Source organism: Molothrus ater, chromosome 4 (genome assembly GCF_012460135.2).
Source record: "Molothrus ater isolate BHLD 08-10-18 breed brown headed cowbird chromosome 4, BPBGC_Mater_1.1, whole genome shotgun sequence".
NCBI classification, from domain to species: Eukaryota; Metazoa; Chordata; class Aves; order Passeriformes; family Icteridae; genus Molothrus; species Molothrus ater.
In genome coordinates, this window is record NC_050481.2 from 27,779,594 (window position 1) to 27,790,923 (window position 11,330).

Consider the following 11,330-nt stretch of genomic DNA (forward strand, 5'->3'; position numbering starts at 1 on the left):
CAGTTTTGACTGTATAGTGAGAATGGGAGTTGAGAGTGCTGGGATTTAGACACTAAGGTAATGTATACTGAAAGAAATGCAGCTTAACATCATTTTGCAACTCAGAAGGGGGTTATTTAAATTAATGTTTAAAAAAATACTTATTTTAAATTTCATTTTATTTTCCTTGTCTTTGATTTGCCTTTCAAAGACCATTCTCACTGTATGGAAGTAGCCCCATATGAGATTCTTGAAGGTAACTGCTTGCAAAGCTGTTGGGAGATGCTAGGAATAGATCTCCTTTCAGCAGAGTTCCACTGCACTGCAGGTGGATACTCCTCAGGGCTCAAGTTTAAAGTTATGTGCTGTTGCTGTGAAGTCTGTGTTGTGTATCAATATATTCACACATGTTTTGAAAAAGAAGTAAAATGCAATATTCCAAAAATAATTTTTATCTTTTTGTTGACCAAGGTGATGCAGGCTCAGTGTATAAAGACAGAAACTGAATTCTATCGTTTTAGTCAAAGTGAAATAATCAATGGAGAAGGACACACCATGGGAGCTCTGTACTGGCAACTCAATGACATTTGGCAGGCGCCTTCGTGGGCTTCCTTGGGTAAGTTTTGTAGCAGTCTGGTAAAAAGCACCAGCTACCAATTGTGTTTTCCTCATCTGGAAGTATCAGAATAAGAAATACAGCTCTGCTCTGTCTCTTGGGCATGTATTTTTGTCCATCCTTTAGAAGTGTGTTACAGATGAGATTTATGATGTAAAAATTGAACATCTAGATTTCTTCTAGTCAGCTGGGGGAGAGATGGATATCTCCAAATGTGATTCATTGTGTCCTTAACTGTCTCAGAACTGGGGTGAATTATCTTCTCCATGATGAATTTGATTTTCATAGAACTTCATAAGATATCGCTCACCTAGCGTAGCTTCTGAGGAGCTTTCTTTAGGAGATCACTGGCTGAGATTTGCTGTCTAACTTGGTGTCAGATGAGGTGAATCACTCCTCATGACTAAATTATTCTGTTAATATGCTATTTACACATATTTTTTTTCCTCTTAGGACACAAAACTAATCAGACATATAAAGAGATAAATCACTTAGACAGTAAGAAGTAGGGAAGGAATGAGGCAAGTGTGGCATGAGGGAAGTGGCTGTGTTTTATGTTCCAAACATTTTGTCTAGGAGTTGTTTTGAAATGGAGAAGCTGTCCTATGGCATCTGTAAAGGACTTGGGTGGATTCTCTTTCAATTTTAGTTATTTCTCACATATTTTGGTTTTGAAAATCTTTATTTAAGCATTTCATGTGTAAAAAAATACGAACAAACTAGAAAAAGATAAGAAAAAAAATAAGACTATCTGTGGACAGTCTTGATGTGCCCTTGGAATAAAATGCCATTTGGCCTGGTTTTGGGAAAAAATTAGCCCACACCATCCTCCCCCTCTTTTTCTGGGAGATGTTTGTCCCCCTCCCTTTCTGTTCTTTTTATTTTTTTCTTTTTTTGATTAATCCAAACAAAATAGCTGCAACAACAAAGCAAAAACCAGTAGAAGAAAGAGGCTAATTTATTTAAATGATAAGGCAGTGGTCCAGCTATGATGCTCATCTTTCTGGACTTTCTAGACTTGTATTAGGAAATGGAATATCACAATGTTCACTTTTATGATTCTAGCAATAAGTGATGCTCGTAGGTTTTAAGTGCCCCAAGAGAAAAAGATGCTTGGAAAAGTGTCCCTTTGTAAAGACAGGTGTATTGATAGATGTAATGGTTGTGGAGACCCTAAATGTCTTTTTGAGTACAGAAATGACATCACTGTAGAGTATTTATCAAATACTTGAATTATTCATATGTTGTTGAAGTTTAGAAGAAAGAAGCTCAGCAGAGATACAGCTGTCCCTTTGTTTTGTTGTATTCCCTCAGTGAGATGAGGAAAGGTTTAATATTCATTTAATTAGGCAGTGTGGTAGAGGGATTTTGAAATGCTAATGGCTGAAATTATGCAAGACTTGGGAGAAATTAGTTTTATTTGCACTTCAAAAACATGTTTCTGCATCTTGTTAGGTGGCACAGTAGTATCACCAGTGAGTGCTTTTATTTAAATCTGTTGCTTTGCAGAAAGTCATGGAGGGGTTTACATAATTTCCGGTACAAAGCAGAAATGTTTGCACGTGGTGGGGAAGGAAGAAGGTAGCAAATGTTTCTCCTTTTAACTTTTACCTTTAAAATGTTTGCTTGGGTTGAATGAAAACACAGCACAGCACTTGTGTCACAGTACTTCTGGGTTCAGCTCAGAAGTAAAAAGTTTTGATCACAACGGGGTTCTGACTGTTAGCACCTAGCTGTGAAGCTGGCTGTGCCAAGTTGGATGCTTTAGCATCTCTGCAGTGTGTTTTGGTGGAGTGCTGTGACACTCCCAGACAAGTGTCACCTTGAGGTACCCAACTCAGTAGTCTTGAGATTGCCCTGAGCAGGTAACTGGCTTTTATTGCAGGTTCAATATTCAGAGGCCCTGGTGAGCCCCGGTACAGGCTGTTCTGAAGAATAATTGATCTGAATTCATGAGGCTGAGGTGAGGAAAGAACTAGCAGCATGTTTCTCAGGTTGCATTTAATGGTGTGAAGTGATTAATTTAAAATAATTTCAGGGAGATCTGTTTATTTGCACTCCTGCCATCAGCGTAGAAGGCTTCAGGGAAGAGTCAGAAAAAAGGTATTGGGGTCTCATTACAAACCTGATTCTGATTTCCTGTTCTGAAGTTTAATACCACAGAGAGTGCAATTCCCTTGTTATTGTCAAGAAAAATTGAGGAACTTGGATTTCTGTAAGAATTTCTTTAAATGTGGGAGGAGAAGAAAACCACCCCAGGGCTATTTTAAATAACTTTTGGCTGTTGCCTTTGGGCATGCATGTCTGTAATAGGAAAGTTTAAACCCAGAGGTTTCTCATGATAACTTCCTGACCTCCAGATTTTTTACATCCATTTTTGGGTGTGTGTTCATGGTGTATTTGATATGCAACTTGCCTGTTTTTAAAGAAAGGAATGTAGTTCTGGTCCTATGGAAATCAAGACAACACAAGAACTGAAAAATACGGGCTTTTAAATTAGCTTCAGTTTTCCTTGCTGTCTGAAGTTACTTTGACAAATGTATTATTAAGATCCTGTTGCTGGAAAAGTTGTCTTTGGAAAACACTTCCTGTGTGAAACTGCTGCAGCAGTTGAGTTTTGGTTTTTTAAAATGGCTCTAGTTTTTTTTGGAAAGGGAAGTACCAGTATTCAAAGCTGATTTGAGTTAAGCAGACTAATGATGTTTCAAACATTCCAAAGCAATGGGTGTCAAAGTAGTAGAGTGGGTTTTGAAATGGTGCAAACTTTAAAGTGTGTGGTTTGTTTGATTTTGTTTCTTGGCTGGGGATTTTGTTTGCTCGGGTTTTCCTGTGGAAATCTGATGCCATGTTCACTCTGAGTGTGTTGTCTTCACTGTAAAGGTTTTTGAGGATCTCTGCTGCCTTGGTAGCAAACCTCCTCTCTTTCCCTCTGCAGTGTGGCTGTGTAATCCAGCTGGAAATCAAGGCACAGCAGAGGTTGAGAAGGACACATTCAAAAAAAACCCCAGGATTTTATATTACACTAAGTAGCAGAAACTGCTCCACATTAATTGCATTTTTCATTTCCATATATAAGACAGCTGAAGCCTAGATTTTCATTATGTGAGTTAAGCTCAGGAAAAAATTCAAGTCAACAGGCACTGAAACCTCAGACCACGCTGGGTAACTTGTCTAAGCTTGTGGTGGCCTTTGCCTGGATTCTGCAGTTAGCAACATTTATTGCATTGGCAATTTAATTAATTTACAATTGAAATTCCAGGAAGTCTTGTAGCAGTCCTGAGGGCTTTAGGGATTTCAACCCCTCCCAGACTCTCCCTGCCCATTTCTCATACAAGGCCCATAGCTTTTGTTTGTTGGATCAGATACTGCCCCCCTGTTTACTCTGTTTCAGATAATCCATCCCCAGTTTGAATCTCCCATCTTCTCAAGTTTAATGACTGAAGAGTAATTTGTTAGCACCCCCTATTTTTGGTACTTTTGTTATTAAAACCACCAGTGTTTTCTGTCAGGAAGTGTCCTTGGAGTAACAGAACATGCCTTTGTTCATATCACCTGGGGATCAGACCCAGCCAGCACAGGTTTTTGAAAGGCAGGTCCCGCTTGACCAACCTGATCTCCTTCTATGGCAAGCTGATGCAGTTGGTGGATGAGGAGAGGCTGTCGTGTTGTCTGCCTAGACTTTAGTAGAGCCTTAGTGCCATTTCCCACAACATTCTCCTGGAGAAACTGGCTGCTCATGATATGGATGGGTGCACTGTTCACCATGAAAACAAACTGGCTGGAAGGCCAGGCCAGGTGTGGTGATGAATGGATTCTCACCCAGCTGACTGCAGGTCGCTACTGGGATTTTGCAGGGGCTCAGTACTGGAGCCAGCTCTGCTTAATGCCTTTATCAAGGATCTGACCAAGGGGTTCAAGTGTTCCCTCAGCCAGTTTGCAATCAACACCTAGTTGGGTGGGAGTGGCAGTAAGGCTCTGCAGGAAGATCTGGACAGGCTGGATTGATGGGCTGAGGCCAGTTTTATGAGGTTCAACAAGGCCAAGTGCCGAGTCCTGCACTTGGGTCGCAGCAACCCCAGGCAGTGCCACAGGCTGGGGCAGAGTGGCTGGGAAGCTGCCCAGTGGAAAATGTCCTGGGAGTGCTGGTGACAGCAGCTGAACATGGGCCAGGGTGTGCCCAGGTGGTCAGGAAGGCCAAGGGCATCCTGGCCTGTGTCTGTGGCCAGAAAGAGTAGGGAGGGGATTTGACTCCCTGTACTCAGCACTGTTGAGGCTGCGCCTCAAATTCTGTGTTCAGTTCTGAGCCCCTCACTACAAGAATGGCATTGAGGTGCTGGAGCATGTCCAGAGAAGGGCAATGGAGCAGGGGAAGGGTCTGGAGCACAAGGCTTGTGAAAAGTAGCTGAGGGAGCTGGGGGTGTTTAGCCTGGAGGAAAGGAGGCTGGGACACACAAACACACACACTCCCACATACCCCTTATCGATCTCTCCAGCCACCTGAATTGAGGTCATAGCAAGGTGAGGGTCAGCCCCTTTTCTTCATTAACAAGTGACAGGATAAGAGGAAATGGCATCAAGTTGTGCCAGTGCAGGTTTAAATTGGATCATAGGAAAAAATTCTTCACTGAAGGTGTTGTCAAACATTGGAGCAGGCTGCCCAGGGAAGTGATGGAATCACCATCCCTAGAGGTATTTACAAGATATACAGGTATGGCATGAGTACTTAGGGACGTGGTTCAATGGTGCACTTGGCAGGTGAACAGTTGAATTTGATCCTAGAGATCTTTCCCATCATAAATAGTTCGGTAGTTCTATACTGAGAAGCACCAATATACTGAGTATGTTCAGTTTATTGACTGTCTATTTTGAAGAAATGCAGCTGCTTCTCCTGAAGTTTTCCTCCAGCCTTATCTCTTTGGTTTGCTTCAGTGCAATTAACTTGAATGCCAGTGGTGTTTTTGCTGGCAACAGACTGATCTCATAGCACAGTTCAATCTTGTGTGGGTTTTCCAGGCAGATATGAGCTTCTCTTGTTGTTTTCCAAGCTAGCTGGCTGTGAACTTGCTGAGAACAAGGTGATGTGTAAGATGCTAAGCTGGAGCTAATGCACTTACTCTTCACAAAGTTCATTCAGGTCTATGTGGAGTGCAGACAAAGCATGTTCAAGTCCCCCTGGGAAAGCCACAGCAACCCTTTTAAGACTATGCTGGATAAGTCTTTAATTAGGAGATGTTTGAAAGTGCTAAGAGCTTTGTACAAGAACCAAAACTAAGAGATTACTAAGAGTTACAACAAACACATCTCACTGAAAATATTCTTCATACATCATAAAGCACACATCAGTTTTAAACTTGTTGTATAAAGTAAAGACCCAGAAACAAGAATGAAACCTGTATCTAACTTTTCTTTCCTTGTGAGATGGTGCAGCTGACTTGCTACTTCTTTTTAGTGCCATTTCAGTGACTGGATAATGGTTGAGCAAGGACAAACTTAAAATGCAGATAGTGGGTACTAGATGGAATGTTAATAGAGGAAGAAATGGATGCAACTTCTCTTTCAAAATGGTTACGTGGCAGTGTTGCAAAGCAAGAAAACAAAAGTGCTTTTTTTGGAGAGGATGCAGAGTTTGATGGCTTTTCCAGTTTAATGGCAGATTTTCAAAGTATTAAAGTAATGAGGTACAGCTTTCCATTAAAGGAGCAGTGTGAACTGTTTGTCATGTGTCTGTCATGAATACTAACTCCCATGGAGGGGGTGGTGTCTCTAGCTCCTGACAAATTTGTTTTGCCAAGCTCACAGTTGTCTTTGGTTTGGGAACTTATTTTTGTCTTTATTGTTACTGATGTCCTCTAAGGAAGAACTGAAAGGAGGACTGAAAAAAGGGAAGAGAGCACTTTGTATAAGTGCCTTGTCTCTTTTTATAGTAGTGATAGTCTATGGCAGTGCCAGTGTGTTTGTCTGGATTCTCAACAGCACACATGCTCCAGCTGCTTGGTTTATGTGGGATATGCTGTGTCAGCCTTGTCACTTGTGTTCAAGGCTTCCTTTAACTGAATGACAGTGTAGCAGTGACAGGACAGAGACAGAGAAAAATGTAAACTTTTGGGAAAGCTTAAAGCTTGAAAGAGCATCAGATCTTTTCCAGGGCAGAGCCTTTCCTGGAAGGAAGCAAGAGTACCTTCAGTCATTCTTTGCACTTGATAGAGATGAAAAAGGGTGGAGGGGGATGTTGCATTGCCAATAGCAGGACCAGAAAGCACATACAGGGAATGTGTGATAAGGCAATCTTGGATTCAGTTTCAATCTTTATTCTTTTCAACCATTTTTAGAGTATGGTGGTAAGTGGAAACTGCTCCATTATTTTGCCCAGAACTTCTTTGCACCACTGCTGCCTGTGGCCTATGAAGACAAAGGGATGTTGCACATTTATGGGGTCTCAGATCTTCATGAGGACCACAAGGTGACTTTGAGGGTAAGTGGCACCTACCTCACCACTCTTGTGTGCCTCCTACAAAAATGTGAGAAGCTGAAACAAGCACGTCTTTGTACAGACAAGCTTCAGAAAGGCCATGCTCAAACACTGTGAGATGCAACTCTAGTCTTTAATCTTAGGGGCAACACTATTCTTTATTAAAGTAGTGTGTAGTACTTCACAGAAGAAGGAATTGCTTTGCTTATAGCCTTAAAGGTATAAGGCTGAAATGAACTATTCTGTGGAAATCTTAAAGGGATTGATGGTTAAATAGAACAAAGTGTGAAAAATGGTACCTCACTACTTAACAAAACTCTTCCCTGGTGTTAGAACTAGATAACCTGATTAAGTAGAGGGGAAAAAAGGGATCGTACCATTGCTTACCAGTACTCAAACTATACAGCGTTGGGAAAAAGGACTGGATTATCTTCTGAAATGTGAACAGCACATCTTTAATTGGAAGGTCACCTATGCATGGCACCACTTTGCAATTGATGCCTTAACTGTTCTCTGATAATGCTATAGAAAGTGATAAGATTTTTAAGTCAGTATTTGGACTGCTGTGTTTTCTTGTAGAAAAGAGTCTTCCTTTTCAGCTTGTTACATTTTGTTGCTGTTAATCATATGGCAGCCAGACCCCAGATGAATTTAGGGACCATCTTCCACTATGAGATACAGCTCCTGACATAAAATATATCCCATGTGAAAACAGTTTGAAGGATGGAAAAACAGACCTTGAGACCTGGAATGACTCACTAGTAGTATGAGTTTGTCAGCTCCTAGATCATTGCTCTGTCTGGTGGGCTTCCATGAATTTTCAGATTTATAAGGTTGCTTATATGGAGTAAAATATGCTACAGAATATGGTTGCAATTTCTGGATAGTCAGTTCTTGGAGTAGGACTGCACTTAATGAAATTGTTCATTTCTGTTCTGAGTTATTCTAACAGACATAAATTCAGATTTTCTGATAGCATCAGAGAAGTGTTGGCAGTAGAATAGTTCTGATGAATACTGTATATTGCACTTCAAGAAGATTTGGAACTTAACTCTTGAAAGGAGTTAAGATCTATTCCTGACTGCATACTCCTGTTAAGGCAAAAAATAACCAAAAATTTATGAAACAGAATGTTTTAATTCTCATTAAGTACTTAATTTCCAAATTATGCCCTTTTAAAAAGGGTATATTTATAATGCATGGAAGATGTCTGGGAATGTATTTTGCTGTATTAATATACCCTTCATAATCCCTTTTAAGATGATAGAACTTGCTTCTGTTTAAGAGTGATTAAGCAGAAACTCTAGTATACCCAGTTGGGTTACCTCAGATAATGCTTAGCAATCTCATAAAAATCCTCTGAGTTGTTTTTTCTTAATCCAGGAAGGGAGGACAACAAATGAGTCAATAATTACATTTCCAGCACTTCCTTGGTAGGAATTGGCAATCTCTTCCTCTCAAGGAGCCTGGAGAAAACAAAAAAGTCTTGCAGATCAAGAGCAGCTCCAGACTGTTTGAAATGGACCACTTGTTAGGATTTTAGAATGACCTTATTTTTATACTATATCTATTGTGTAGTTTCTTGCTAGGTGGAAATCAGCTGGTGCTGTCAGAAAAACATCTATTGTAATGAGCAATCTGAAATCTAGGATGCTGCATTGTTTTCAGAAATGTAGCCTTTCTTCTAAGCTTTGTGCTCTCTCAATGTGCTTAATAGGTCACAGTGCACGCCTGGAGCTCTTTGGAGCCCGTGTGCACCCTTGCCAAAGAAGGTGTGACTGTTAAAGCACAGAGTGCTGTCCCTATCTACAAGGAGTCCATCTCTGACCTTCTGGGAAGATGCAGAAATTGTACCAGGGAAAGCTGTGTTATTACTTTCTGTCTCGTGGGAGAAGATGGGCTCCAGAGTCCTAGGAACCATTACTTCCTTTCATCACTCAAGGATGCTGTGGGATTAGAGAAGACCCAGCTTAGTGTAAGCATCAATCATGCTAAATTACTGTATTTGGTTTTGCTAATCCTACTGGTTTGGGTTGTTTGCCGGCTGTGCAGTGTCTGATTCCACTGAATGTTCTTTCTCCTTGGTTGTTGCTATTCTGGCTTCCAGGTTAAGTTCAAAATTAGATTTTTTTCCGGTGTCACTATATGTGTATCCAAATAAGACTGCTGGGGGGGTTGTTTGTTTGTTCATGGTTTTTTGTCTGGACTTTGTTTTGTTTTAAAGAATGAAATCTCCCTTTCATTTGTTTAGATTGTCTTCCCCCTTGCAGCATTGCTCCTTTCTTTCTTTTTGTCCCTAGACAGCAAATAGCATCATGACAAGTGTTCTGGCTTGCAGACAGCACTGTATGTCAGGATGAGGTGATCCTAGTTCAGTTGAGTGTGGAGTGCGTTATTGTCAGCAGTATTTCCTCTGGAGGTGCTCACACTCTCAGATCAGTGGAACATTGCTAACACACAACATTGCAGTATTGCATGCTCCTTTCCTCCTCTTTCAAATCCCTGCCCTCCAGTAAGGGTTCTGATTTGCATAATAGTGATTATTCTTAATAGCTGGCAAGTGTGTCAGTCTCCTAAAGAGGCAAAAAACCCATTAGTGTTGTATAACATTGTTGTTTAGTCAATTTGCTGCTTTTTCCTAGATTTCTTCTGCTCCTAGCAAGCTTGCTGTATATATAGAGAGCTTGCATGCCCTGTGTGTGTGTGCACACATGTTTTATTAAACCTCACTTCTTAGCATGTACAGCTTATTGGAAAATTCCTAATCATCAGATGGGCAGGATGGGGACCTTTTGTGTTCTCACATTTGGCTTTCAAACTGCAGCATTGCTCTTTAGTGCTACACAGAACAAGGGGGGAATAGAGGTCTAATCTCTTTGAATCTGGACCAGCATAATGGCTTTAGAAAAAGAAAATGGGCCAGATTTTCTCTTCTTATCTTTTTCACAACAGCACAGCCTGCCTTCTGAGTATACAAAGAAAAGAAATCAGCCTGTTTTAATTTTTTTTTTCATCTGGTGGTACAATCTGCAGTCTGAGTCATGCTGTGGGGAGGTTTTTTGTTTATTTTGGTTTGGTTTTTTGGTTTATGGATGATATCATCAGTAAGAAAAGCTCTGCAACTGGAGCATTTGTGGAAAATTTCATTCCTTTATCTTGTAGCGGTGTTGTCTTTGCAATACTAACTAATAAGGATAGCTAGCAAGGATAAATGCAAAGTGGTCATTTTAAGAAATGCAGCTGTGATTTAAAAAATAACTGTGTTGGGAGAAGCTGATACGTCTATACTTAGTTACTAATTAACTAACTAGGCTTTCAAATACATTGCTAATCCAAGAGCTACAGTTCCTAGCATTGCTTTTAAAAAGCATCAAAAGCCATTAGTATTTCTTCAAGAAACAGAATGTGTAGAGGATGTGTGCTTTTTCTTAAAAATTAATAGCATTGCTTTTCTTGTAAGCAGAACATGATGCCTGTACTGACTGTAATTTGTCCTCTTTTTATAGATGGTTAACTGGTATTTGAAAGTTATGTAGCATAATCTTTCATTGTGGTGAATGGGGAGTGCTGCATGAAAATGCATCCTGGCTGGGATTTAAGGTCTCTCTGAGATTTAAGTACTGATAGAACTTAATACAAAACATTATACCTTGACCTTACATTTTACATTTTTTTTAATATATAACTTAAGTATAAGGGCTACTTTTGATGAGATGTGATTGTTCAGCCTGTTTTACTGGTATGCAGGTCTTTCCCAGTTTGGGTGTAACTGGGGTCTTCTTTAACATGTATTTTTTTAATAATACATATTTTTTATTTCTCTTTCAGGCCTCTGTGTCCCAACAAGATGACATTTATATATTTGTTCTTCAGACCACTGCAATTGCTCCTTTTGTTACTCTGGATGTAGGGAGTATAAAAGGCAGATTTAGCGATAATGGTTTCCTTATGACTGAAAAGAAGAAAACAGTTGTGTTTTATCCTTGGGAACCTACTACTGTTGAAGAGCTAGAAAGTTCACTAATCTTGACCTCTCTACTGGATGTTGTCTGAGAATACTTCATTTCATTCTAGATAAACAGTGAAACAGGAGGAGAAATAAAAATTAGAAGAATTTGATTGAAGCTCTGAAGTGATGTGCACTTTGAGCTGGCTGAAGAACATACTGTGTCTTCCTGTCTCGTGAATTTTAGCTGCTGGTTCATTGTAAAGATACCAACAGCAAAGCTTACATATAATATATGTGGTGTATTGAAAACACATCCA

General features: G+C 40.1%; 1 protein-coding gene across 1 annotated transcript in view; it reads left to right on the plus strand.

Annotated features, from left to right (window-relative positions):
• Positions 1-11,330, plus strand: part of MANBA (mannosidase beta) — a 46,108-nt gene extending 34,778 nt beyond the window's left edge. Inside the window, exons 14-17 of the mRNA XM_036381739.2 lie at positions 451-595; positions 6,925-7,067; positions 8,782-9,039; positions 10,893-11,330. Coding sequence (XP_036237632.1) covers positions 451-595; positions 6,925-7,067; positions 8,782-9,039; positions 10,893-11,117 — 771 coding nt within the window. The 3' untranslated portion in view covers positions 11,118-11,330. The remainder of the gene's footprint in view (positions 1-450; positions 596-6,924; positions 7,068-8,781; positions 9,040-10,892) is intronic.